The sequence below is a fragment of the Poecilia reticulata genome, linkage group LG11, assembly GCF_000633615.1.
Source record: "Poecilia reticulata strain Guanapo linkage group LG11, Guppy_female_1.0+MT, whole genome shotgun sequence".
Classification (NCBI taxonomy): Eukaryota; Metazoa; Chordata; class Actinopteri; order Cyprinodontiformes; family Poeciliidae; genus Poecilia; species Poecilia reticulata.
This window is the reverse complement of record NC_024341.1, coordinates 12,989,766-13,016,127: the sequence shown is the minus strand read 5'-3', so window position 1 is coordinate 13,016,127 and position 26,362 is coordinate 12,989,766. Positions and strand designations below refer to the sequence as shown.

Genomic DNA, 26,362 nt, shown 5'->3' with positions numbered 1-26,362 from the left:
TGTCTGCATCACCCAGCCGTTTTGTTTCCTCTGAACCCAACGCTGATGTCATTGACAGTACAGAGAGCTGTGATGAGAGGAAATATTACGGGAAGACGCCCTCCGCTGCAGCAGAACCTTTTTCTGTGGCGAAGTAGCAAACGGCAATCTGAAGATTAAAGAAACGGGGCTGTTTGTAGGAAATCAATTTATCATTGTCTGACAAGCAAGATACTTGTGTAATCCTGGGTACTCAGCCAAAGGAATAATGGGCTTATTATGAGACAGAGCAAGAGAACCGACAAGAACTAATGACGCTTTTACACTTACAAGTGACAGAGAGGAAGAAAGTCTCCATTAACTAGTCTTCTGTAGGACTTCAGCACCCCCTGGTGTTCAGTAGTGAGCATTGCTTTGATAAACTTTTTGACCCTGCAGAACTCGCACAGACAGGTTGGCATACGGTGACAGTAAAAATGCACAAAACTTTCTGCACTGATTTAAAGGATAATTTTATCCTTTAAATTTTGTAACCAAAATTACAAAATTATTGTAATTTTGGTTTTTGACTTAAAAATATATATTTCTGAATACTTGCTATAATCAGTAGTTGCATAATTTAAATTCCTTTTATAGAAGAAGATAACCTAACAACATATGCAGCTGGTCTGTACCCATTTAGTTTCTGCTCAATTGTATTTTACACTACTGGGAATATCTAAATATCTAAATTTGTTTACCCAATGACGGAAAAATAGAGAAAACTGGTTATTGCCGCACCATCCGTTGACAAAGACTTCAAACTGGCGTTGCATGGTATATGTAATGTGTCGGGCATTCATGCTCTGCATATCAGCAACAGATTTAGCTTTCACTTCCCTTAATGTTCATGACATTACAGTCATTAGGAGACGAGATGCTAAAGCTCAGGGAAAATTGAGAGGGTGTTAATAAAAATCAAGGACATTATTGCTTCTGGAAAATTTCCAGATGTGAAAGCCTCAACTTTCTAAAACATCTCTTTATTCCTGAAACTTATAAATATGTGAGAATTATGCAAAAGCTTTTAATTGCTGGGGGGGGAACTTGAGAAGTCTTTTTGGATAAAAGGTTGGAATCAAAACAAGCAAAAAAACAAACAAGTTTTTTTTTACTACCAAACACCATCTCCATCTCACTCAAACTATTTTCCTCTTCACCGAGAAAGCCCAGATGCAACTAACAACATTAGTGACAACTCGGCTGTGTTCAAGTTTCTCTACTAAATCGTGACAGTGAAAAAGAGCCAGCAGGCACCGACCTGCAGCCGAAGCGGCTAAATGAAATTCAACCATCACTAACTTTATTTACACTGGCGTTTGTTTTCCTGCTGAACATCCACCCGAGCTGATCAGAACCCGGCAAAGTTCTTCCAAAATCCAATTAGCTCTTTCACAGACATGCAGGACTGTGTCATTACACCAAAACAGTCGCTTTTAAGTCTGCAGGCAATCTTCGTTTTGCTCTGCCGCAATAAACCCGCGCTCTCTGTCAAGCGAGCAACGGCTGCTGATGTGCCATTGTTTCAAACGCTGCGTAATTCATTTTGTTCTCCGCGTGATTCATAATCTTCCCTTCATATCCAATGAAACATATCCATCACCCACACGAGCCCTTCAAAATTAAATTTAGATTTCATAACTGCGGCACAGAATGCATAATTCAAACAGGCCGGTGGGTTTTGCGAGAGTCGAGACTATTTTTGTTCCAACATTCGAGCCGCCTCACACGCACACACACACACACACACACACACACACACATACACAGACACACAGGCGGAGGCAGCTGTGCAGGTTCCATCATCTTTAATAAAAGGCACATGTACAGCCAAAGTGAGATGAGTGAGTCCACCGGCATAGAGACGAAGCATCAAAAACACAGAAATACAGGAAGCAGAGGTCGGGAGGAGAGAGATCTGCCTGCCTTTACAGTAGAATCTACATGAGTAACATCATCATCATCATCATCTCGCTTCGTTCAAGTCTGTCTAACACTAAGATGTGTCTGTACTCAGGTCAAACGCCTCTGGAACCATCCCGCCGCACACTACTTCATCCAAACTCTTCTTCTGTGGTTCAGTTACTTTGTGGTAAAAACCATATTAAATTTAGGAGGGAAAAACCCCCCACAAATCACAAAAAAGCAGGATTAACATAATTAGATAAAATTTGTTATCTAAGGAGCGATTAAACTTTAATTTTCTCAAAGGTGTTAAAAACAAAATCAAAAACAGCTTTTAAAAAAGTAATTGCTAAGAAAACATTTTTTTAAAAAAAGAAAAAAAAAAAGGAAAATGCTTCATGTAAAACAGCTGAAATAAATATAAACACACACAGCCTGTTTAGTTACCAGAAAGCAAGTGACACAGTGAAGCCCCTGAATGTTTTGGTTGTGGTCCAGCCTGGCTGGTTCCGTCCAGCAGGACGTCACAGCTGTGATCTGTTGACACACACACACACACACACATTCATTCATTCATAAACTCAATCCATCATTCATTCAATCAAAAAGATTTGAAAAAAAAAAAAATCACAGATACTTAAATATTCAGGGTTAAGAGAACAGAAGAGGCTGTTAGTGTAACCACCGCAGGAGGAATAAGAAGGAACTAAAAATGCTGCGCGGCCGTCTCTCCCCTTGAACGGTGGAAGGAAGGGGTGGTGGCGGTGGAGCGCTGCAGTCGCTTAGCGGACGCAAAAAACGACAGGGAAGGTGTTGAAGGGGAGAGAAAAAAAAACAAAACAAAGAAATGGTGTGCAGAGGGAGGCGGGGAGATAAAACACACATCTGCCCCCTTCCGCCCTCATTCGCACCTCCAAATAACAGCTGAGCAGAGTCAGTCACTCTATTTTCACATCATCGCCCGTCTTTGGGACGCGTCCACGTGCCAGCAGAGAAGTCTGGACGCACGCTGTGGATCGTCGCTTCGTCTTGGTTGGTTTCTTTTTTTCTTTTTGTTCGCAAACATTCAACATGGCGCGCACACACACACACGCATGTGCGAGTCCTTCGTCTGTGGGCGTCCAAAGCGAATCGTCGGTCACGTACCACAGGTACCACACACCCACCGCCGCTCCCATCCTCCAAATCCCCAGGTTTCACCCCTCCAGTCTCGTCTTCACAGCAACTCACAGCTTTCTGGAGAAAACCAGCTTGTAAAAACAGCGTTATGCGTGTTGTGATTAGCGCGCACGCGTGTGTGTGTGTATGTGTGTGTTAAGAGGTATCAATGGTTCAGTGGTGTCTCTCTTTAATCATCACGTCCTCTCTTTGACGCTGGCCTTCAATCAACGCACTTCTCCTTCATCCGTTCCATCACTCCTCCTCCTCCTCGCCTTCCTCCTCTAGAGGTCTTTATTTTTGGACTTGGAAGATGAACAGGCGCAGGTTGATGTTTTTGGCGGCCAGGAGTTTGTTGCACTCCACCGAGTCGGAGATGGGCAGAGGGACGTATTCGGTCTCGTTGGTGTCGTTGCTGAAGGAGTGGTGGTAGATGACCGGCTTGATCCGCACGTCGTCATACGGCCCCTTCAGCAGCAGGAAGGAGCACTCCAGGGCAGAGTTCACCTGTGTGCACAAAAAAAAAAAAAAAAAAGTCCATTTGGAATCAGCCCCCTTTTACTTCGATACCCTGAAATAAAATCCAAAGCAACCAATTGCCTTCAAGAGTCAAGAAAGTCAACTTGGAAACAGCCTCTCTCTCTCTCTCTCTAAAAGAATTTTACAATGACAACTGGAAGAAAAACTACTTCAAGATCATGGTTTTACTGGAAACACAGATTACATCTGCTAATCTGACAGTAAAATTTGAAAATGTATAGCATTAATGAGTTAACCAAGACATCAAAATGCTCTCCTAAAATATTTTCTCCTGTTTTTAACATGAGCAAATATTTTAACTGCAATAAAGAATCTGAATGTTGCGTTTTTATATAATTATATCATATTTACAAGCATATTTTTGACTTAGTGACATTGTGTTGAGTTATACTGCGATTAGGGCCGAAACTGATGATTATTTTAGTAATAAATTAATCAACCATTTATTCTGACACATTCTACAGGTTTTTTATTTAACCACTTAAGCCTTAGAAATACATTAAAAGATGCCAATAAACAACTTGATTCTTTTCTCTTTTTTTTAAATAAGAAAGCAAACATTTTATTGCCTAAAATGCAACACCATAAAATTCCTTTAGATGAAGCTAAAACTATACTACTTGAGTTTTGGCTAAACATATTTACAGACAAAGGTGTTTTTATGTTAAATGAAAAAAAAAAAAATTGTGCAGTTTTGGCTTAACTGAACATGTTGTTTTAATAACTAAATTGCCTTTTTTTTTTTTAAAGTCTAGAAACTCTTAATGATTCATGAATTCCTAAATTAGCTAACGATTATTTTGATAATCGATTAATCACAATTAATCTGATTAATCGTTACAGCTCTATTTGCAATAACAATAAATTTGGGATATTGTGCTTTATATGCAGCTTCAATTGCAGCCAAATGTCACCGAGGTATTGACTCCAGGGCTACTGACGTCACGCTACTGACGTCACGCTAACCTCTATTTATAAACTGTTTAGAAACAGCATATTTTAAAAAAAACTTCACAAAAATGTGCTACTGTGTTTTCATCTATCACGTAAAACACACTAAAGTTTGTGAAAAAGTCCAGGGGGTGAAAATACTTTCGTGAAGATGTTTCTCTAATCACTCTCTTCTGCTCTTTGAGGTCACCTGGTCATACGTTGCCATGGCGGCGCTAGCAAGGAGCTGGCGCAAGCAATCAACCCGACTGGAGGGAGGCGGCTTGGACTGGGTTTTAGTTTATCGCTTGGTTTTGAACTGGAGTTGTTCAAGTTAAATATGGAAATAATATTTATGTTTTCTAGAGATTTTATTGAGTTAATAGAGTATGTAATGTGCATAAAGAGTGAATTTTGCAGTAAAGTCTTAAAAACTGGGTGGATGAAACGGTACGCCTCGTTCGGGGAAAGAAACGGAAGATGCAAAACATTTTTACAATTTATATATATATAAATTAAATCATCTGCATCCTGTTTTTCTTGGTGTGCATTTCTGCCACCTCAGCCATTTTAAAGACAACGTTTTGAGTGTAAAGCCTTACAGACATTAGAAATTGACTAATTTCATGACCATATGTTGCACTATCTGCTTACTAATTAGCGAATGAATTAAAGTATGTATAAAACTTATCCTGAGGTGCTCCATTAACGTGAGAAAACTGAAATCTGTGGCTAGCATCTAAACTGATGCGCTGCATTGTTTACTGCTACTAATCTCATTTGGCTAATATCTGTGGTTTAGGTCAGCTGCTTAATCTGGGGATGTCCAGCTTAATTAGGCAGCCACATACTGCAGATGATCAATGCGCCGCTGTCATGAGGCTTTCTGGTTAAATCCAAGTTTCAAATATTTTGGGATTTTTTATGGAAATGGGGAAAATCACACACCACTTGATCTAAAGAGCAGATTTCCTCAGAAAGCCTGGGGTAATTCTGAAAAATCAATAACGAATCTTAACTTTTTGAACTTCTCTGAACACCAAACCATGAAGCATTACTCTCACTCGGGAAGCACCGTTATTGCTCCCTCCCTCAGGAGTGGAGCCATTTCAAGGCTCCTGGAGAAGCCGAGGCCGTTTCCCAGTGCCTCGTGTGTCTAATGAAGGAGAAAGACGGCTGTGGGGACACACCCACATTAGGCAGCTCTGAGAATGAATCGCTCCGCGTTTCCCTGCTGGAAGAGGCAGCGAGCGAGCCGCTACTTGTCTCCAGGTCTCGGGTGGCCGACACGGCGAGGAGTGTGAAACAAGTGAGCGCGATCTCCGGGGAGATTCCACCGCTTCTTAAATTAGATGAATAAACTGACTCACCTCCTCCTCCCAACCCCCGCAAAGTTTGTCGTTTCCGTTTTTTAGCATTTTCCCGCTCCTGTTTTTGTTTTGTTTTTTCTAAAAACAAAGTTCACATCCCAGCTTGTGTAAAACTGGCTACCAACTATTACAATGCATTAAACGATGGTCCATCGCACAGATTTCTCTTCTATTTCCAAAAATACTTTATTAATCCCAAAGTGGGATTCATTAAACAAACAAATAAATGAATAAACTTTGGCTATAGGACGTTAAAATTGAGTTTTTCCTACCCGACATGATCAGGAAAACGAAAGCAATATTATTGATGAACACTGCAGCACAATCACTGTTGCAGTTTGACCAGATGCTGATTTTAACTTTTCATCGTTGTGCTCACCACTCGTCATGCAATTTAGCGCTGCAATCTTTAAGCAGTGTGGGTATGGAGAGCAGGAAATGTCCACACAAATGGCCAAATACATCACTGGCATGCAGAGTTTGAATTCATGACACTTAAAATATAAATAGCTCACTACATGTTGCATCCAATCAGTCTTACACAATTGGATATTGCACATACTGACACATCTCTTCCACACTTTCTTTTCCCACACTAACGTTTGCAAAGCTTTCACTAATTTGCCTTCAGCTTAAAATAGGGAAGGAAAGACGGGAAGAGAGGAGTTGAATTTTTGAAATTTATTAGCTTATTTGTCAGGGACAATGCACATGGATTAATATTTCTGTAAATGTGTCAGAATGGCTGATTTTCATCTGTCGGTCTGGACAATGAGCTGGGCCACGACGGGAAGATAAACAACTTTCAGACTTTTTCCCCGTACTTGTGCAGGCCTGGAAAACACCGAAATCAAACTCTAGACTTTTCCAGACTGTAGGAACTTTGATTTGAGTTCAATTTTGAAGCCCAAACAATATGCTAGAGCTGCTTACTGGCTGCTCATTCCCACTTAGCTCGATCTCAAGTATCTTTTTAAGGATCGTAGTTCACAGAGGGCAACAGTTTTCGATCCGACAGAAGCTCTGAGATTTATACGTCAAAGCATTTGCTCTTTAACCTTTATCTGATTTTTCTTTTTTTTTTTACCAATGCTAAACAAAACGCATAGCAGAAAATGCATTGATGGAGGTTTTCTGTCTCGATCCATTTACTGAGAGGAAAACTTAAATTTCAGTAGCAGATTTCCATTGTTGACTAGAGCACTCGTTGAGTACGTTTCCTTCTGGTTAAAATAATCTGACAAATTGAAATGATCCCCCAAACCTCTGCAGCACCTTCTACATTTTTTCCATGTAGAAGGAAAAAAGCAGATGCAGAGAGAAGAGGGCGTACCTTGCTCTTGAGGATGAGCTGGAAGGAGAGCGTACGCTTGCAGGACAGATTGGGATTGCGCTCGGAGTCGTTGACTCGGGCCTTCAGCACCCACGTCTGGTTGAGAACGGTGAAACGCGGAGTTTCGTAGTACAGGCGAGTGATGAAGTCGTCGGTGCGGTACGGTCTGAACTGCACCTCTGAAACGACGAGGACGAATCAGAACGAGGCGAAGGAGCCGGAGGGCGCGGAGCGACCAGATCGGAAAATCGTGCCCAGCGTTCTGTACCTGTAAAGCCGATCTTCTCGTAGCACAGCAGGCTGAAGATGCTGTTGTATAGCTGCATGTCTCTGCGGTGGTTCTGGTCCATTTCTCCCAGTATTCCCATCAACTCTGTCCCAGTCTTGGTCGGGTGAGAGCACTCGCTCTCGTGCGCCGGCAGCTCGTGAAACGGGCCTTGCCAGGGGCAACCGATTCTCTTGTACTTGCACTGCGTCACCCTGGAAACATGACATGCAGAAACAGTTAATGTAGGGAAATTAAAAAAAAAAAAACGCAGATGCTGCTTCATATCAATTAGATCGTTTGCTGTGTGATGACTATGGGTCGCTTGCACCGATTGGGAGTTAATGGTACGAAAGGTACTAATTAACCCAGGAAGTGAACTGCAACAAATGAAAGCAGTGCTGGGATAAGAGCACAACCTCCGAGGGGAAAAAAAAGCCATAGATTCGTATCAATTACGCCATGGATAAAAGGTGAATCTTAATAAATACCTGTTCCTCTCTAAAGCTAAAAGGAGGGATTAATAATTTGAAAGGTGCTACTTAGTCTCTGCAGTGAGGCAGAGCTAATTGAAGTCGCCCTTGTATAATTCTCAGCTTTCACGGAAAACTTTTGTCTCACGCAATCCGAGAGACAAAAGAAAAATACGTGAAATCTGGAGAAAAATACGTGAAATCTGTGGTTATAATTACAGCAACTTAAATACGGAGCCGAGGGTCCAAAAAAACCCAACGGCTGTATTTTTGACAATAACATCCTGAACGCTGCGTCCTGGCAGGAGGCCGGCCGCATTTTCCGTCTGACCTGACTGAAAACCACCTGGAGCCTGCCGCGGCTGCTGTCATAACAACGCCCGCAGACGCATCGCTCGTCAAGGCAGGGTCGTCGTTCGCCATGGAAACAACCTCGGAGGATTTCAGGAGCGCCTGAGAATCACCTGTGACTAATGCGTGCTCTGTAATCACTCCAGCAGTTCATCTCCTTGGAGACTCTTTCCATCTCAACTCTGAGACGCTGCGATTCGCTGGCTGTCAGCACAAATACGCAGTCATTCTTTGCAGTAAGAAACAGTCGCTTATGTTTTTGTATCTTTGAAAAAAACAATTTCTTTCTTCATATGATCCTGTCTAATTGGTTATGCGTGTTGTCTTATTACCGCATGTAATGTAGTTGAATTATCAGAGCTTCATTTTACATCAAAGCTGCAGCACAAATTCAGACATTTTTATCGCCACTGCATCACAGAGCCCAGTGATTTAACAGTAAGAGAAATAAATATCGATTCATTTAAAAAAGTGAATTACATATCAGGCCTGAAGGATTTTTTTGAAGGAAACAGACAGTCGGCATTGGACACCATGAAACGCAATTTGTCTTCTTACAATTTGCTTCTATATTTGCTTTTCTGCAACTAATGTTCGCATCAGACAAGCAGCACTCTTGTTTCTACACTCCACTCATCTGGAACAAACTTCCAGAAAACAGCAAAACAGCTGAAACACAGAGTTCCTTCAAACCAAAGGTAAAACCCCACATGTTTAGAGTGTATTGATCCATATGTTTGAAGATTTTGATAAAATGCTGTGTTCATTGTTGCTCGTTTCATAATTAGTTACTGAATTATGTTTTTATGACATAAATCACTCACTGCTGAAATATGCTAGACAAATAAACTTGAAATTGGAGTAAAATAACCAGAATAAATTCAAATTGCTATATTTTTTTTCCATTTAAATATGTCATTAACCGGGGGAGAAAACCAACCTAGCCCTATTTGAAACTTTAATGCCCCTGTTGCTAAATTATAAATGAAATGGTAAAAAAAAAAAAAAAGGCCAGACTTCATTATTGCCAGATCTGTAGAATAAAGCAACTTCTTAAATAGAACCTGTGTGACAACATGAAGTAGGCCAAAGTGGCAAAGAAAAGCAACGCATCACGCTCTTATCTAAAGAAACTGCAGAACAAGACTTTATAGACGTTAAGTTATTCATCTACTGGTATGGAAAATGGCTTAAGGATTCCAACAAACCTCAAAGGCACAAATGGAGAGAACAATTTAAAAAAGTGTTCAACTATCCCAAGAATTCTGGTGTTTTTACACCAGAATAGTCTACATGACTCGGTTCAATTGAGCAATGGAGGGGGAGAGAACAAGATGTGCTGCTGTGGTTACAGAGACACCCAATGAGCCATTTTCAGATCCCATAAAAGCCAATACATCACATGCAGAAGATGAATCACTTCCTCTGTTTGATTTGCTTGTACCCATGTTTATGATAGAGTTCGTTTCTTTGGACCACACCAGAGTTCAAATGAGCTTTTACATGATATGCGCAACAAAACGATTTGGACCAAAAACTGAGGCACTCAGCTGAGATTCGTGATTCAACATATGAAACAAACCGGGGAAAAACGAGTCTGTGAGAGAGTTTCACACACTACTGCGAACCAGAAATCCTCAGTCAGCTCTGCTTCTGCTTGTTTTTTCATGGTGTCATCAGCTGAAAAAGACTACTCTTCAAACTTCCACTTGACAGCAGACATATTTATCGTAGCTGATAACTACACAGCATCAACTTCTCTTGAACAAATAAAAGTTAAAGCAAAGCATTAATGACCATATTAATAAAGTGGAACTGTTAATATTTCTCAACATCCTGCTTTTCAGCACATTAATACTGGCAGTCCTATTATTGTAAGATTAAGAGCATTTAACGTTTCTGGCTGCTCATAAATTAGGACAATTTGTAGAAGAAAAAAAAACTAATTGTGGCAAAAGTTATTAATTTTTTCCTTGTGTTATTCTTAATGTCTAATTGAATGGAGCTGTGAACCTGTCTTGGCACTCCTCCTTCTGGTGCCTCTCCAGGCTGGAGCGGGGGAACTGCTTTAGGCAAAAGGTACATTCTGTCGGCAGCTCGCTGACAGCCTTCTCCACCGCGAGGTTCCTACAGCACAGGTTCTTGCTTATCTCACACCTACATGGACACGGAAAAAACAATGATTCATACGTCAGCGCAGAGGCATAAATAATATTTGTGGAATCGGCAATATGGTAATACAAGTTTGTGGACATTGCAGAGGCGGCAGCTCACTGGGAATAGGAAAAGATCTGCTAAGGCAGATTCTTACTTCAAGACGTACAGCACACAATCGAGTTACCTTCACTTCTGTGCACACGGTAAGTCAGAAATGTCCACGAAAAATATGCTGGTGATGATCAAGAAAATGGTTTCTTGGCTACTGATAACCTTCAGATCTTTTTTGTTTCCTAAGATTCCCCCCACCCCAAAAAATAAAACCTTTTTGTCTTTTGTAAGTTTGGCAAAATCATCCAATTGTTTATTAACACTTGCATATCAACTGGATCTTAAAGCTGCACATGCAATTTAATAAAGTTTGTCAAATTTATTTCTTTTTCTTTAACACTGGACTGCAGAGGCTCCGAGTTAATTCACACTTTCAGTTTACACCAAATTCTTGCAATCTTGTCCCAACCTACAAGCCATGTAATCAACTGTTGCTTTTTACTGCTTCCTCTTGGTACTGAAGTGTTTTGAAGTGTTTCTGTAAAAATATTTTTTGTAAAAATGCACAAATGTTATTATTTTTAATTGCATGTCATTTTCTGAAAACTCTGCATTACTGAATATGGTTCTAATACCATTGTGGTGCAGCTGACTAATAAAATTATAACCAGGAATGTCCATTCCTATCATGTGAAAGAATCATATAACTATTTTGTTATTTTACAGTAGATCATGGGTGAGTTAATAAAAAAAAATCCTTTAAAATCATTAAAACAGGTACACAACTTCCAAAGAAAAGGTATGCATTGACAACACTATAAAATTTCCTTCTTCTTCTTGGACTCAAAAACGTCAGGTAGAAAACTGCAAAAACTCTGAAAATGGCAAGAAAGGTCAGATGACGAACTGAATCAGTCACAGAAAAACAAAATGTCAGGAGGGACTTTTCAGTAAGATGTGAAAACTATGTGGGAACGTGAAGCAAATCTATACCTGCTGTATGAACAGACTAAACAGATCACTGTCTGTTTCCTGCACGTTTATTTATGTGAACGTTTTACTAAAAGTACTCGTTTAGTAAAAAGCTCCCTAAGAAAGAGTCAACTGGTATTTTAGGTATATTGGCCTGCTTTGTATTATGACTAGAATCAAATGAAAATCTATGGATTTCGAAGCGTGAATGTTTTTCTCCTGGCATTTCTGTGAAACCTGGTGCATCCACAGTGAAGCGGGTTTACCTGCAGTTGGGACACGTGGCCTGTTCCTCCTTGAGACGGGAATCGGCCAAGAGGTGAATAAAACAGCCAGCGCACATCAGGTGTCCATTGGTACACTGACAAAAAGACAAGGACGGGTTTATAAAGATCAAAAGGCACTGCGTGATATACAGAATGGATGCCAAAAAATAAAAAAAATAAACATCCAAGACTCAGGCGGGACATTTTTTGCAGTAGTTAAAATAGTTTGCTATAGTCTGGTTTAATTTTAAATGATCTATTTTACGTTATATTTATACTAGGTTTAGATATTTTAGGGATGAGAAAACAGAAAAAAAAAATATATATATATATATGGAATTTTGTTGTTCCCATTATTGGACACTATGAGGTTTTAAAAGTGCATTATAAATAAACTGAATCATTATTATAATTGTAGAAGTATGGCCTTTGTAAATAAACATCAACAAATATTTAGATAGGAAATTACATTTGGGTAAGAGGACACAAACCTATTTTTATATTATTTCTGATCTTTTAACATTTTGCTGGAATATCTCGCATCACTAGTAACATGCAGGTCAGGTGCTTGCAGCATTTTACTGTCGGATATAAATACAAGCCTACATTTTCAAAGACTCTCAGATCAAGAGCTTTAAGCATTCATATTATGACTGTATGCTAGTTTAAAGCAATAAGCAACAATTACAACTACATGTGTATAATTTTGATTAAGTGCAGAAATGTTTTTTTAAATTGCTAATAAAGAGAACACAAGAATCATTACTGGCTATAAAAAAAAACCCGTCAGTGCATACTATATACAGGGATAAAAACACATTAATCCAGGTTATTTGGGGGTATTTAAAACCTTATTGGACTGCACTAATGTCAATGCGTACTTTTAGAAAGTTGCAGTTTACGACTACAATTTAAGACATAAAATAAAGGTGAAGATTTGCCAAGATGGACATTTTTGTGGGATGATTTAACAAAAACATCAATAAGAAATCATGCATATTGTTTAATAAAAAATACTACTAATGTTTTGCAGTGTCAACGACTCATGTGCAAATTAAACATAAGAAAGGCTGTTCTACACTCTACACTGCGGTTGTAAGGTTGACTAAAATCAGAAGTGACTGAAATTTTGTCTCGACAAAGGTCGGAGATTATTAATGGGCTAAAAGGGAGATAGATAGAAAGTCAATGAGGCCAAGATGTAATAAGTGGGATGGGGCTGTTGTATTTCCTGAGGATTAACACAGAAAAATTCATCCTACATTGTAAACTGGAGTTGACCACTGGCGTGTCTGTCCTCCACATGGCTGAAATTTACTGTAGGGACACTTTTTCAGACTGTTAGATCAGGTCTCAGTAAAAATAAAGGAAATGGGCCCAGACATTCAACAGGTTGACTGTTAGGTTTGGGACACAGAGGGGAGCTTCTATTGTGGTTTTTCCAGCAGATTTATGTATGCTTGACAGCGAGTTAATTAAGGAGCATTAGGGCTTTGGTTGTGATTGGCACCACCTTTACCTGATATACAGACGCCTTGGGCAAGTCTAGGCACACGGTGCAGCACAGCACTGAGTACAGTCTCTCCTCCAGCTTCCCTGACTCTCCTTCGGGTATTTTCAGCCTCTTTTTGGGTGGCTCGTCCGGGTCAGACTCGGGCCCCTCTCGCCGTATACCGACATCCTCCTGCATGGCCGCGACCCCGGCGACAGCCTCCACCGCTGCCCCCACGGCCCCGACCCCCAGGCCGGCCGAGGAGGAGCTAGGAGCGACCGCAACGCCCACGTCTCTTTCTTCCAGCGAAGACATTGCGATGACTGTCTGGAAAAATGCCTGTTATGTACCTGCCCGGACCAGGCTGAGCCCGAAAAATATTAGGACGTTAGCTCGGGTTAGCTAACAACCTGTCGAGCTAACGTGAGCTAGGCTAACACGTCAGAAGCAAGCTCACTGTGAACACAGCCCTGCACACAGGAAGGTTGATTTTAACAAGCCAATTCTTAAGAAATAACGAGAACATGAGCCAAATTTTATAGTAGCTACTAAGGAAATCAAATTTTGACTAGTTTAGATGACTTACAGCGAGGCTAGCAGTCCTTTTTCCTGAGCCCAGGCAGAACAAAAACAACTCGGCCTCACTCAGCTGTCCGTTATTCGCAACGACAGCAGGTAACGACGTGCCCTGCCAGCGGCCCTGTTCGGCTGCTCTCCCCCGCGTCCCTGCCTGCTGCTCCGGTACCGGCTGGCTCTCGATTTGTCTGTCTGTCCACTGGACCACGACCACGCACAGAACCTGTCGGAGACTACAGCTGGAGAGAGAGTTCTGTTGGGACTTGTCTCTCTGGCTACACAGCCATCTTTGTTTTGTTTTGTTTTTGTGTTTTTTCCCCTCCTGTCCGTTCCCTGACTTGACCGTGTTCTGCTTTTTCTATTTCGGGAAGGTTCTAAATTGTAACACTGGGCTCCATGCCGAAAATTTAAAAGTAAATGTATAGCGCCTGCATATGCAGGGGCCTCTACGCTACAGTCGTAAATTGGCTGACAGGAATGTTTTGTTGTGGCAGATGACTTGGGGTATTTAAAGAGTTTGAGACACGCATGCGCACTGAGCATCTTTTGCCAGCGCCGAGAAGGTAACCAGAACCTGATATGCGACAAAGTTTGGCTTCTCCCCCAGAGGATGAAATACTTCACTGTTATTTTTTTTAATCTTTTGACTTTTTTTGCGGAAACTTAGAACACAATGTTTTCTCACTTACTTTGTCTCAAAACTGTTTTAGTGCAATTTCATGAGGCTTTTTTGAAAATCTCAAATCACACTACCTGGTTTACTTAAGTGATTACCAAATATTTCAATCAAGCCCTAATCTCAACAAACTAAGTTTAAAATCTCTATGCTTGTACAAATACCTAGAGCTTAGGCTAAGATTTCGTGGGGAAATTTGTCAGAAGATGGGTTACTAATGAAAAGTAGCAGTCCTTTACAAATACAGGCTAAATCATGTTTTTAAGTAAAGCAAATAATAATATTCACATATTTTTTGATAGATACTCACTAATTTTGGGTGCTACTGCTTTGTTGTGGCAGATGACTTGATAAGTAACACATTTAGGTTTGTCCACCAGAGAATGAAGTATTTCACAGTAATCCAATTCATCTGGTTAGTTTTATTCTTGCGCTGATCTCCAGAGCAAATGTTTTTTCTTCTTTTGTTTTTAACGCCACCTTTGCTTTGCTACATCTTATGAATTTTACAAATGAAACTTTCCATTTAGTGGGAAATATTGTCAGCAAAAAGCATCTGATAATGTGCTTATTAATACAGCAACAGGTTTTTCAATAAGTGCAAAATATGGTAATGTAGTATTTGCTAAGTCTAAAAGTTGACTACAGGGAAATACAGCTTTTACATTAAGCAAATCACTATATTGTTATGCATTTAGCACAAAGGATATCTTGTTCTTAATAATCTTAACAACAATGTAACTTATGCTAACAGTGAAATGCTATTCACAAAAAAAAAAGAATGCACGCACAACAAAAGCAATGATCATTTATTGCAAGTCTGTAAGTTACAGTAAATTACTGCTTTCATGTAAAGCAAACACAAAAAAGATTTGTTACTAGCGACTACAAGTCAAGGGCTGAAAGTTTCTGCAATTAGCTTAGCAACAGTATTTTACAACAAAAGCAACTATTGATTGCTGGTAAAATACTGTTTTTACACAAAATGAATAATGATGTAATTATATTTCTATTGGTACAAATCAAGTGGTCAAGCGTACACATTCTTACGTAATCTTTTCAAAACTGTTCTGTTAGTATTTAAATTATTTTGGTATTTAAAAGAGAAGGTATTTTACTTACAGCTGTGAATTGGCTGTTTTGTTGTGCCAGATGACTTGGGGCATTGAGCATCGTCTGGTCCGCAGTCAAAAAGAGATCCAAACCTGATATGCTACAAACCTAGGCTTGTCCCCCAGAGGATAAAATACCTCACAGAAATGGAATTTGACATTTCACTCTTGCTCTGAAGTTCTGATCAAACTTTGATGTCATTGCTACTTTATTATGTCATGTATAAAATTTCTGTAAAATGTAGTTTGTTTCAAGCAATTAAGGATTTTAAAACATGTCTAGGTATTATTTATGCTATTAAACATCTCATAAAAATACATAGCTTGCTAGAAAATAAAATACACAACAGCCTTTCATTTCGACACATTCGATTTAAAATCTGTATCTATTTATTTTTTGCTTCAAAGTTAGTTATTTATATGCATTCTAGGCTGCATCTCACAAATATAAGTAAAAAAATTCAATGAAACAATTTTCAGTAGATTAATCGCTAATATGCTGAATTATATCAACAAAATACTTTTTACAGAAAACAACAACAAAAAAAAGATCTTATTGTATTTCTCATTAGATGGGAAAAACGTTTTAGTCACAAGCAGAACCTTTTCTCCAATGGACACATCCATCACTTCCATTTGCCTTACATGTTTCCACCTTGTGAAAAAGTTGAAAGCATTTCTCCTAATTCTACCATATTGTTAATAATGTTAGTGAAGGATTGTTTCTTCAAACAATAAGCTGCTAACATGTGATGACCAAATCACGTCATTTGTGTTTTGGTGTCCGGACTGCACCATTAAAGATCTTTTGCTGCAGTCCATAAAATTCAGCTCATTTGAATGAATTCTGTGAATGTGTGTTTTGAGTAAGCATGAATAATTTAGCCAGAGCAGCAGGATCTTTGAGAGAGGCTTTAATTACCCCCGGCCCGCAGCACTGACACTTGACCATAGTCATTTATAAGCGCTATCATTCCATCAGTGCCCTCAGATATACAGCTTAGAAGCCACAAAGGTTGCGGATGTGGACTGACCTGGATAAGGGGGTTGCGGAGTTGTGGATGTCCTTTGGGTTGGGTGGGGCAGGATGTCTGAGTGTCAGCTGTCTGCAATCGGGAGGGACAGGATTAACCAGCCCTCATTGGACAGAAAGATAGGCCTTATTTGGTGTGTGTGGAATGGCAAGGGACCAGTACCCCCCGTAGGTATGCACAGAAAGTTAGTCCAGTAGCTGAATGTGGTCACACTGTCCTCAGCGTGTTCCAACCCCCCGCATTGTTTACAACCCCTTACTACACATTCATTTAGACATTACGAATGTCTTTATGGTAAAGTCACACCAGCAGTAGTTCACTGTCAAAAAATATGCGATGAACCAATTGTAAAGGACGATAAAGGGAAATTTACTCATTTCAAATCGGGAATTCATATCATGGTAAACAGACAAATTATCCAACCATATATATGTACAGACTCATACTTTTATGTAACTAAAAATAGCTACCAGCCGCAGAGATCTCATCTACAAAAGACACAAATGATTTGCAGAGAAACGTAAACAAAAATACGTAAGAAATGTACTAAAAACGTAATCAAGCAACTTATAAAACGCTTCCTGTTTACAAGCTTCATTCATAGGGTTTGGGCAGAGGCTCGGACATAACACAAAATCCCATGATTAGTTACAAAATGCAGGACAAATGGCGTATGCACGTATATCAGGTGCATCAAATCTCATCAATCAGACTCTATTCATTCTACGAAAATAAAAACCCATCATCTGCCTGTCACCCACAGCTTCAATTACTAAAAAAAAATAATAAAAAAAATCAGGGCTATTGTTTGCAACAAGGAAAATGATGACCCTGATCTAATTATAAAATCAAACAGAGCAAAATCCCAGACACGTCAGGGCTTGTATGTGTTGTGACCATTTGCCTTGGTGTGGTTTTCAGTCTATTTGTGGAGGGCGGCTGCAGGGTGGGAGTGTGTGAGCTTTGGTGCCGAAGGACAGAGCTGAAGAATCAGCTGCTGGTCTGGGATGAATTATGCTGTTCTCAGCAATTTGCTATTGTTGGTGTTCGGTTAGAGCTGTCGGATCCACTGGTCACTGCTGTTCCCCGTTCTGCTTGGACTGCAGTTTATTCTGGGATGAAGGCTCGGTTTGAGTTATGGAGGAGTCACTTTGATTTAAAAGGTCCACATTTGTGAGCTTTTGACCAGAATCCTGAATGTTTTCCGTGCTGTGCTGCTCTGCAGAGATAGTTTCTGGGTTTTTTTGACAAGCTGTTTCATATAGAGGTGTTTGCTTCTTCTTCTGGGAAGCCGCAGTGTCGATAGTGCTCATATCTTCTGATTGGACCAGTGGAGTTTTGTTCTGGTCTTGTCCTCTTGTTGTGAATTCATCATGTCTCCTGGGGGATATTTCCTTCTTGGTGCCAGAGTTTCCTGCTATTTGATTCGCCAGTGATTCTGCTGCTTTTGTTGGAGTTGCTCTGTGCAGTTCTGCTTTACTATCTGCTGAGTCCCTCTTAGTTTTGTCAGAGAGCGCCCTCTGGCTGCAGACTGAAGCCATGGCCTTCACCCATTTGTGCTGGAGGATCTGCTCTGCCGTCAGCCTCACTGTGGGGTCTGGTTTAAGCAGAGATCTGACAAGACCTTTAGCTTCTGTTTGTCCACAAAGAAAAGAAAGAATCAGATTCTGAAAACTGCAAAAGCTTTGAAGCTATTTTAAATTTGTTACACTTCCACTCATACTGTCTTGTGATCTCTTAAACTGCCTGCCCAAAGCAGCTTCATGCAATTTGTTTAAAAATGGAGGACAGTAGCACCAGTTCAAAAATATGCACTTATATCACGCCAATGGAAAGTTGAAATCTAGGATAATCTTGTTTGTGCTAAAATACGATTCTCTCTCTCTCTCTCTCTCTCTCTCTCTCTCTCTCTCTCTCTCTCTCTCTCTCTCTCTCTCTCTCTCACTCAAACAGTTTTTGTGGTATATATTTTAAAAGGAATAGAAACTGATGTAATAAGAAAAAGACTGAAGAAGTAGCTGAAGTCTAGAAACAAACTGTAAAATCTTCATAAAGCTAGAAGTTGTGAGAAATACAGTTTCACACAAGTGTTTTCTATTAATAAGGAACATATAAAGAAATAAGGCATGACTAAAGGTTTTACTACAGCATAATATTGCAACCTGTCTGGATAACAGTTATTGTAAACAGACAATACACCTTGTATTATATAAATGATATGCTCTAGACTCAAAGACAAAAAGCACACTCCAAAGCTTCCACTGTGTCATCCAACAAAGATGAATCCAAAACAGAGAAAAAGTATGAAACTCTAGAATCTAATGGTAGATAACTTTATTTTTTTTTACCATGAAAATATTTTAGTCAGGTTTACCTTCTGAGATGGAGTCCCAGTAGGGTGAAGGTAAATGAAGTTCTGCGTGTTTTATTAGCTTGAAGAGCTCCTCCTGATCCCGATCCCGGCTGCGGAACGGGGCGAAGCCACACAGCAGGATATAAAGAATCACCCCCAGAGCCCAAACATCCACTGCTACGCCGTACCCTGCAGAGTAACCAGACTAAGATTATTAAAATAACCTGACTCACATTCAGTCACAAAAGTGTCTCCAAAGTACCTCACCTGTTTCGCAGAGGATCTCTGGGGCCACGTACGTCGGTGTGCCACATATGGTGAAGACCGGTTCTGTTACCACCATAGCCAGGCCGAAGTCCCCCAACTTCAGCCGACCGATGCCAGCGGATACTTTCTCTATCTGAGAGAGAACGAGAATGCAAAATAGACAGCATGACCAGACTGGGATTAATTACCAAAAGTTAGGATTCTAATTGCTTAAAGCAGAGCCAGGCATATCTACATGTGATGCAAATCTACCAAGGCAGGAAATCTTTTACTCTCCTGTGGCAACCATTCAGCTTTTTACTAAATGGTTGCAGTAAACAGGGGCTGCAGTTTCCAGGTTTCCTAGCTCTTTCAGACTAGCCAGCAGCAATTACCAAAGACCTGCTGGAGTTGCACATCTGCTGAGCTCATTATGAGCTACTTCTCAAATGAAATGCTGGTAAAAAAAAAAAAAGTTAGAGGGTTAATAGGGAAGCGTTGTTGTGATGATTTCCTGAAGGCAAAGTTTCAGAAAGAGCAGAAGTTTTTAAAGACACAGAAGCCCAATTTCAGTGTTTTATATCAAAGTCAAATTTCTTTTAAGTTTTCTACTTTTAAAAGTATGCACTTCATTGGGTTTCTTATGAGACAAACAATCCCATTGGAATCTCAAGCACTTCAATCAGCCCTGATACTAACCAGTAAATTTTCAGGTTTCAGGTCTCTGTGGACGATGCTCCTGCAGTGGATGTAGTTCAGCGCTTCGCTCACGTCCAAAACCATCCGTCCGGCCTCGGGCTCTGGAAACTTCCCCTTCTCATTGATGGCCTCAAACAGATCCCCTCCGCTCACCAGCTCCATCACCAGGTAGGAGTGCGTACGGGTGTGGTGGTGGGCCAGCAGCCGCACGATACGGGGGTGACTCAGACTACCGAGGAGGCTCAGCTCGTTCTGCATCATGTGCTCTCGACCGACCAGCTTGGAGCGCTCCACGATCTTCACGGCGACGGGTTGGCCATCGTCACGCCGACGGCACTCCCGCACCACGGCAAAGTTCCCGTCTCCGATCAAACGGCCGATTTCATAGCAGCGCTCGATGTCAGCCAGGGTATGACCTGTGCCCTCGGAGGGGAGGATGCAGCTGTCTGCAAGTTGTGCTTCTGTGTGAGCTGAAGCCACATGTGGAGCTGGACGTAGAAGCTGCGATGGTGCACAGCTCTTCTCCTCGTCTTTGCTGACTTGAGGAGACGAGGGACTGTTAGAAACATCTGACGGCTTCACCTCTTGACCTGTGTGATGGCTTCCTTTCTGCTTCTTTGACACAGGAGGGAGAGGGACCCTTCCTGATAGAGTACCGATCAGTCCTGGAGCCAGAGGTCTTGACCTTGTCGCCAAGCAGTTCTCACACAGAATAGGAGAGGGGATATCTGTGTCTCTGAGAACCTCATTATGCTTGAATGGACCAATAGGAGAAGGATGTCTCTCTTTGACTTCTCCCCTAACACGCAACTTCTGGAGGTTGTTTGGAAGGTAAGCTGGTTTTTTGGAAGAGTTCTTCTTATTTGACTTCTGGGAGTCAGGAATATATTGTCCTTGCTGATTTTTGTCTGCGTGTTGAGACGTGTGAGCATCAGTATGATTCTTGACATGCGTACGTGTGTCTCGTTGCGCCTCTTGCACTTTCCCAGTGTTTTCCGTCTCCTCGCTGTAGCCACTGTCAGCTTTAGCAGCTTTATCTGGCGCTGGCCGGAGTTTCTTCTCCCAGACCCGCAGGGCATCGGCGCGGTAATGGGAATGTTCTGGAAAAAGTTCCTCCAGGGCATCCTGCACACTGTTCAGCACGGGGCGGGCCTTTCCGAGAGCCAAGAAGGCCACTTCACCACGGAAGAAATCACACACACCCCTTACCTAGAAAAAAAAGAGAAAAATGAGTTATCTAGAAATAACGAGTTGGGAGATAAATCTGGAACCGGACATCTGCTGGAAGGTTTTCTTTTAAGTCAATTTGGAAAAGCTAGAATTAATTGAAAACGTTTTATGACAGATGAAGCATTTAAACACTTAATATTTCAAAAAAGGTGATCTGAATCACAAAGAAAATGTTACATAAAGATAAATAAAACTGGTTTGAAACACTAAAGTTAAACTTGTATTGGGTCCAGTGCTCAGGAGAAGAATAGGGAGTAGGCAGAGGTCTATTTGCATTTTTTTCTAGATCCTCCCACTTCATGTTAAATCAGTTCAAGTTTGCCTCACCTCTCGAGCGTGTGTCGTGTACAGACGAGTGACTCTTCCTCTGTGCCAGCGAGGAAACCCCAACGCTTCTGAGAGATCCAGGAGCAGCTGCTCAAATGACACCACGGCCCTGCGGTTCAGTAGCACCGTCACCTTACAACCAGCAAGAAAAAGACAAAATCGTATTGTTTTCTCTGTAAAGTAAAAACAGTTAAGCAACATATATATATGAACTGAAAAATACTAGGGCAATAAATACTTATACTACCTTAGGTAAGCCATTTGGTGTTAAATATTTGTCATTTAAATAATCAATATAATCATTACGTAATTATAAACAGTACAGTAACAGTTTTGTTTGTGGGTTTCTGGTCTGAAGGAACCAAGCCCGAATTTTTGATCGAAGTTTTAAAAAGTATGTTCGGAAAAAACATTAAGCATTACCAAAACACTGGGTCACTGGGTTAGTGGCAGCATCATGCTTTGCAGTTATTTCAGGTGGTAATTTTGAAATTATCAGTTTCAAAACAAAGATCTCTTAGGTGCTTGTTTCAAAAACACTGGATTAAAGGGGATTTAATTTTTTTTCACCATCAGGTGGATTTGAGGTCATTAAAAAATGCTTTACTTAGATAAAAAAATATATTTTAAGAGACCTGATAATGTCCTTGCATAGTTATTTAAAACATTTACAAGATGATTTAGCAAAGATGACCAATTCATGAAGAGTAACATTGGCAAAATCCTACCAGAGAAGACTGAATGCATAAATATAATCAAATTATGTTTTTTTTTACATTTAGTTAAGTGTGGGATTACTTATGCAACTATGTTATTGCACCTTTTTATATTTTTTATGTTTCCCAATGATTATTTCTTTGTATTTCAGTTCAATTAAATGAGATATATATCATATTAGAAGTGTAAAAAATTTGGAAATGATTTATTATGATGTCAGTTACTATGTGTCAAAAATCTGAAATTTACACATCTGAAATTTAGAATGGCTCTCTTCTAGAAAGAGAGCCATTCTAGAAGAAGAAGTTTTATTTATATAGCACTTTTTCAGCAACAAGGCAGTTCAAAGTGCTTAGTGCTTATTCTAGATGACTGGTCCAAATTAAGACAGATGCTTAGGAGCAAACAGCCTAAACCATGCCTGTGCTCACAAGTCACCAAGCTCACACCTTTGAGGGTGTGAGCTTGGGGTGACTATTCTACATAAAGAACCAATATTAGCCTTGAAACTTCAAGAGTTCAAGTTTGTCATGTAAAAAAACATAATTGTTGAGTTTATAATTCTCCAAAAATATTTAGGAACCAAGCTTGTTTCTTAATGCACAATGCCAAGTACAATCTGAGGCCTTTTCCAACTTCTGCATTAGTCACAGAATTTATTTAATATTTATTTTTGTTGTCATCTTCTGTAATACACACGCTTTTATTTGTTTGACTTTTAAGTTAATCATTAAAACTTTTAGTGAACTCTTTGAAATGTGCTTATTAACTTACTAAATTTATTATAACAACTGAGTACTTTGTGGACACAAAATAACCTCTATATAATCAATTGAAATATTAATAAAAGTCACAGATTAAAACCTTCTGAGCCCTTCAGGAGTTATGCCGCGGACTGCGGAGTTATTACCTTCCGCAGTCCGTTTTGACTACATGGGCGGACAATAGTGACCAGATGAGGCCGCTCAGCGCTTTCCTCCGCATGCCTTGTGTGGAAGAGCGGTGGGTGAGGAGGAGGGATGAGGGGCCTGTATACCCGCTCCACTTGGTGTGGGCGTAGGGGCCAAGGCTGAGGGGCCCAACCAGCACGCTTCAATAAGGGCACAGGGGGCCCTGAAACAAAGAATAAGAAGGAAACTCATTTTAGACTATAGTGAAAGTGTACCGAGTAACAGTGTTGTCTTTTTTTTTCCCGAGACTTGTAAACATAGAAAAACTCATAAGTAACACAACACCGGCTCCTTATCCTGCGCGACTGTGTGTGAAAGCAAATCCGACTGATCAGATTTGAGCGTTTTCCATCACATGGAGTGCAGGGGCCATTTGAGATTCTTCAATCAGCATGCTGCACTGGTTGAATTATTCAGGCTTCCTTAAGTCAATAAAACCCTACACACACACACACACGCGCACACACACTCAGTACATACACACACACCTACAAACAAAAGCTTGCTTGACCTGGTTAGGGCTCAGCTGCATCTGCATGATTAGTAGAGCATTATAGATTCCCACCATCTTTGATATTTTATCTTCTGGCATTGATAGATGTTATCTGTCCTGTCTAAGGGAGTTTTTGTTGCCTCCAGACAGACAGAAACTCAAGAGTAAGATGTAACAATGCACATTTACAAAAGAAAGGTTTCTCAGTACATACAAATAAGCCCGTCTAGTGACATGTGAGAAAATAAAATCTTTTTTTTTTAGCATACTGTTTGCTTTGAGGTCAGCTATTGTTTGCCTTGAAGCCCCTACTTTTTAAGCAGCTGAACTAAATGTCTCTTACTAAAAATTACTCCGTGCTTAACAGCAAGTGTCAGAAAATTAGTTAATTCATTCATTTCCAGATTGAAATAAAACGAAGAAATCGGATTTGTCCATTGTTATCATAATAAATGATAATAATTAATGTTGTTATTATTAAGTCGTATCCACGAATTAAACAAGTTGTTGCCACGATGTTTTTCCCCCTCATGTCACCAGACGGGCTCCGTAAAGATACAAAGACGCCAAAGAATTTTGAAAAAAAAAAAAAGAAAAAAAAAATTCCTGCAATAAATTTCAAGAATCAATTTAGCCAGTTAATATTATGATACTCCAAAGTTTTATGTATTTCTATTTTGAGCAAAAGTAGTTATATCCTTCAAAAAACTCACCTGCCACTCCCCATTTAGTGTTTCGTGCCACTTCACCTCCATTCCTGGCCTTCATAACGACGTCATTTATTTTAAGCAACTGTAAAAATAATCTTGTAATGTATTAATTTTACTTAATCCCACTAAAACCATGAGTTGTTGCTGGGTTACTCTCCTCTGCTAGCTCTCAAGGAAAGCAAGGGGATGTGAGAGGACCATGTAGCTACAGTGGTTGCTATGGAAACACGTCCATCTAAACAGCTAAGGGCAGAGAAGACCGGAAGTTTAGTAGTTGACTGTCAACATAAAAGAACTGAATCATTCGACGCTCTCCCGAGAATGATATTTCTTTACTAATCAGACTCTGTCACTCAAATTTATTATTTTATACACAATATCTCTTTGAAAAGAGATATTGTGGGTTATATTGTCTGCAGGTTCAAATATCAAAACTATTTTGGTATCAAAATCGGAAGTTTTTTTCTGTATTTCCTCAACTTGACACTAACGAGAAGAAAAGCGTATGGACTATTTTCACTTCTTAGAAGCGCTCATATGTTTACCCTGTATATTTTTTTTGCCTTTACTTTCGTATAGTCTCAACTTGAATGCAAGTCAAAAATTGAACCGTGTTTGATTTATGTAGACGGACATATAATAGGAAATGCAAGTTTGCGACTTATTATTTAAATGGGGAGGGGAAAACAAAGATGTAGATGATATTTAGGAATTATAAGACATTTGAATGAATTTAAGATCCTGAAAAATATTTCAAATATTTTTCTCCTTTCTTATTTCAGGAATGATAATTGTAAAAAAATAAAATAAAATAAATAAAAGTAAAATAAAATAAAACATGTTTTATACTTATATTATCACGAATATTTAAATTAAGGTACATCAGAGTTTTAAAACATTAGCTGAAAGAAGTCTGACACCATTGTTTCGCCTATAAGAAAGTTAAATGTTTTGAAATGTTTTTAGATGCAAGAATGATGGACACCGATAATTTTATACCATTCAATTTACAATTTAATACACTGAAACAGTGTTTTGTTTGTTTGTTTGTTTTCACACTGACCAATGCATATTCAAGCATTTTTTATTTATTAATTTTTTTAAGTCACAACAAAATTTATGAAAAATCAGAGTAAAGTCTGTGATGTTTTAGAACTATGAACGTTTATTCGTCTTTCTCTGGTTTAAACCCACACAGCATATTGTGTTGCATGTTTGTTTACCTCTGTGAATTTCAATAATTCACTGAAACACTACAATGCGGCTGCCATCTCAGTAACACCTTTGTAAGGTCTATGCTGAAAGAAAACTCTGGGTCTCAGAAAGAATGAAAAATCACACTGACAGTGGGCGAAAAGGGCTGGAGGCAGCTTCAGGGTGAGTTACCATGGTTTCACTGATGGAATCTAATAGTCTGGCACACACACACACACGCACACACACACACACACACACACACACACACACACACACACACACACACACACACACACACACATACACAGTGAAACACAAGCATTGCTGAGTGTGAGTCCAGTTGATCTTTCAGAACCCTTCCCCCCTGGGGCCTTCCTCTCTACTGCATATGCTGGGTCAGGAAGCTTTAACTCCGGTTCCGGCTTCACATATTCATACTACTGAAATGTAACGTTCAAAACTGTTATTTTTCAACATTTATAAAGACTTTAACATTATATTGCAAATAAGGAAAAATACTTTTTTAATTTAACATGATGCTGATCTTTTCTTATACATTTATGTGTTTTATTCTGTTTGGTGATTCTCGTTTTGCAGCAGCTGATGTTTTATGAAGTTTAAAGGTTCGGTCAAAGTATAAACACCAACTGTACTACCAGTTTACCACCAGCAGAGAGGGTAAGTGAGCCTGGCGTATCTGGGAAGGAATTGTAGTTTGAATGTCAGGAAGCACGAAAAGTTTTTGTATGCAGACGTATTAC

General features: G+C 39.8%; 2 protein-coding genes across 5 annotated transcripts; both read right to left on the bottom strand.

The window, feature by feature from the left end:
- Positions 1-3,254: 3,254 nt before the first annotated feature.
- On the bottom strand, positions 3,255-14,329 carry zftraf1 (zinc finger TRAF-type containing 1). Of its 4 annotated transcripts, none has more exons than XM_008421853.2 (7): positions 13,868-14,329; positions 13,309-13,645; positions 11,790-11,884; positions 10,357-10,500; positions 7,523-7,734; positions 7,255-7,433; positions 3,255-3,588 (listed from the first exon to the last, which is right to left on the bottom strand). In XM_008421853.2, exons 2-7 carry the CDS (start codon positions 13,594-13,596, stop codon positions 3,376-3,378), a joined length of 1,131 nt encoding a protein of 376 aa, XP_008420075.1. In that variant the 5' UTR covers positions 13,597-13,645; positions 13,868-14,329; the 3' UTR covers positions 3,255-3,375. The 4 variants fall into 4 exon arrangements, with proteins under 4 accessions (XP_008420075.1, XP_008420076.1, XP_008420078.1 ...); XM_008421854.2 differs by having other exon boundaries at positions 13,309-13,608; XM_008421856.2 differs by having other exon boundaries at positions 13,309-13,604.
- Positions 14,330-15,321: 992 nt separating this feature from the next.
- On the bottom strand, positions 15,322-24,631 carry dclk3 (doublecortin-like kinase 3). The gene is made up of 7 exons (XM_008421850.2): positions 24,408-24,631; positions 23,162-23,364; positions 21,535-21,666; positions 19,978-21,186; positions 19,300-19,432; positions 19,054-19,221; positions 15,322-18,312 (listed from the first exon to the last, which is right to left on the bottom strand). The coding sequence occupies exons 1-7, from the start codon at positions 24,460-24,462 to the stop codon at positions 17,753-17,755; spliced, it is 2,460 nt and encodes an 819-aa protein (XP_008420072.1). The 5' UTR covers positions 24,463-24,631; the 3' UTR covers positions 15,322-17,752.
- Positions 24,632-26,362: the final 1,731 nt, after the last annotated feature.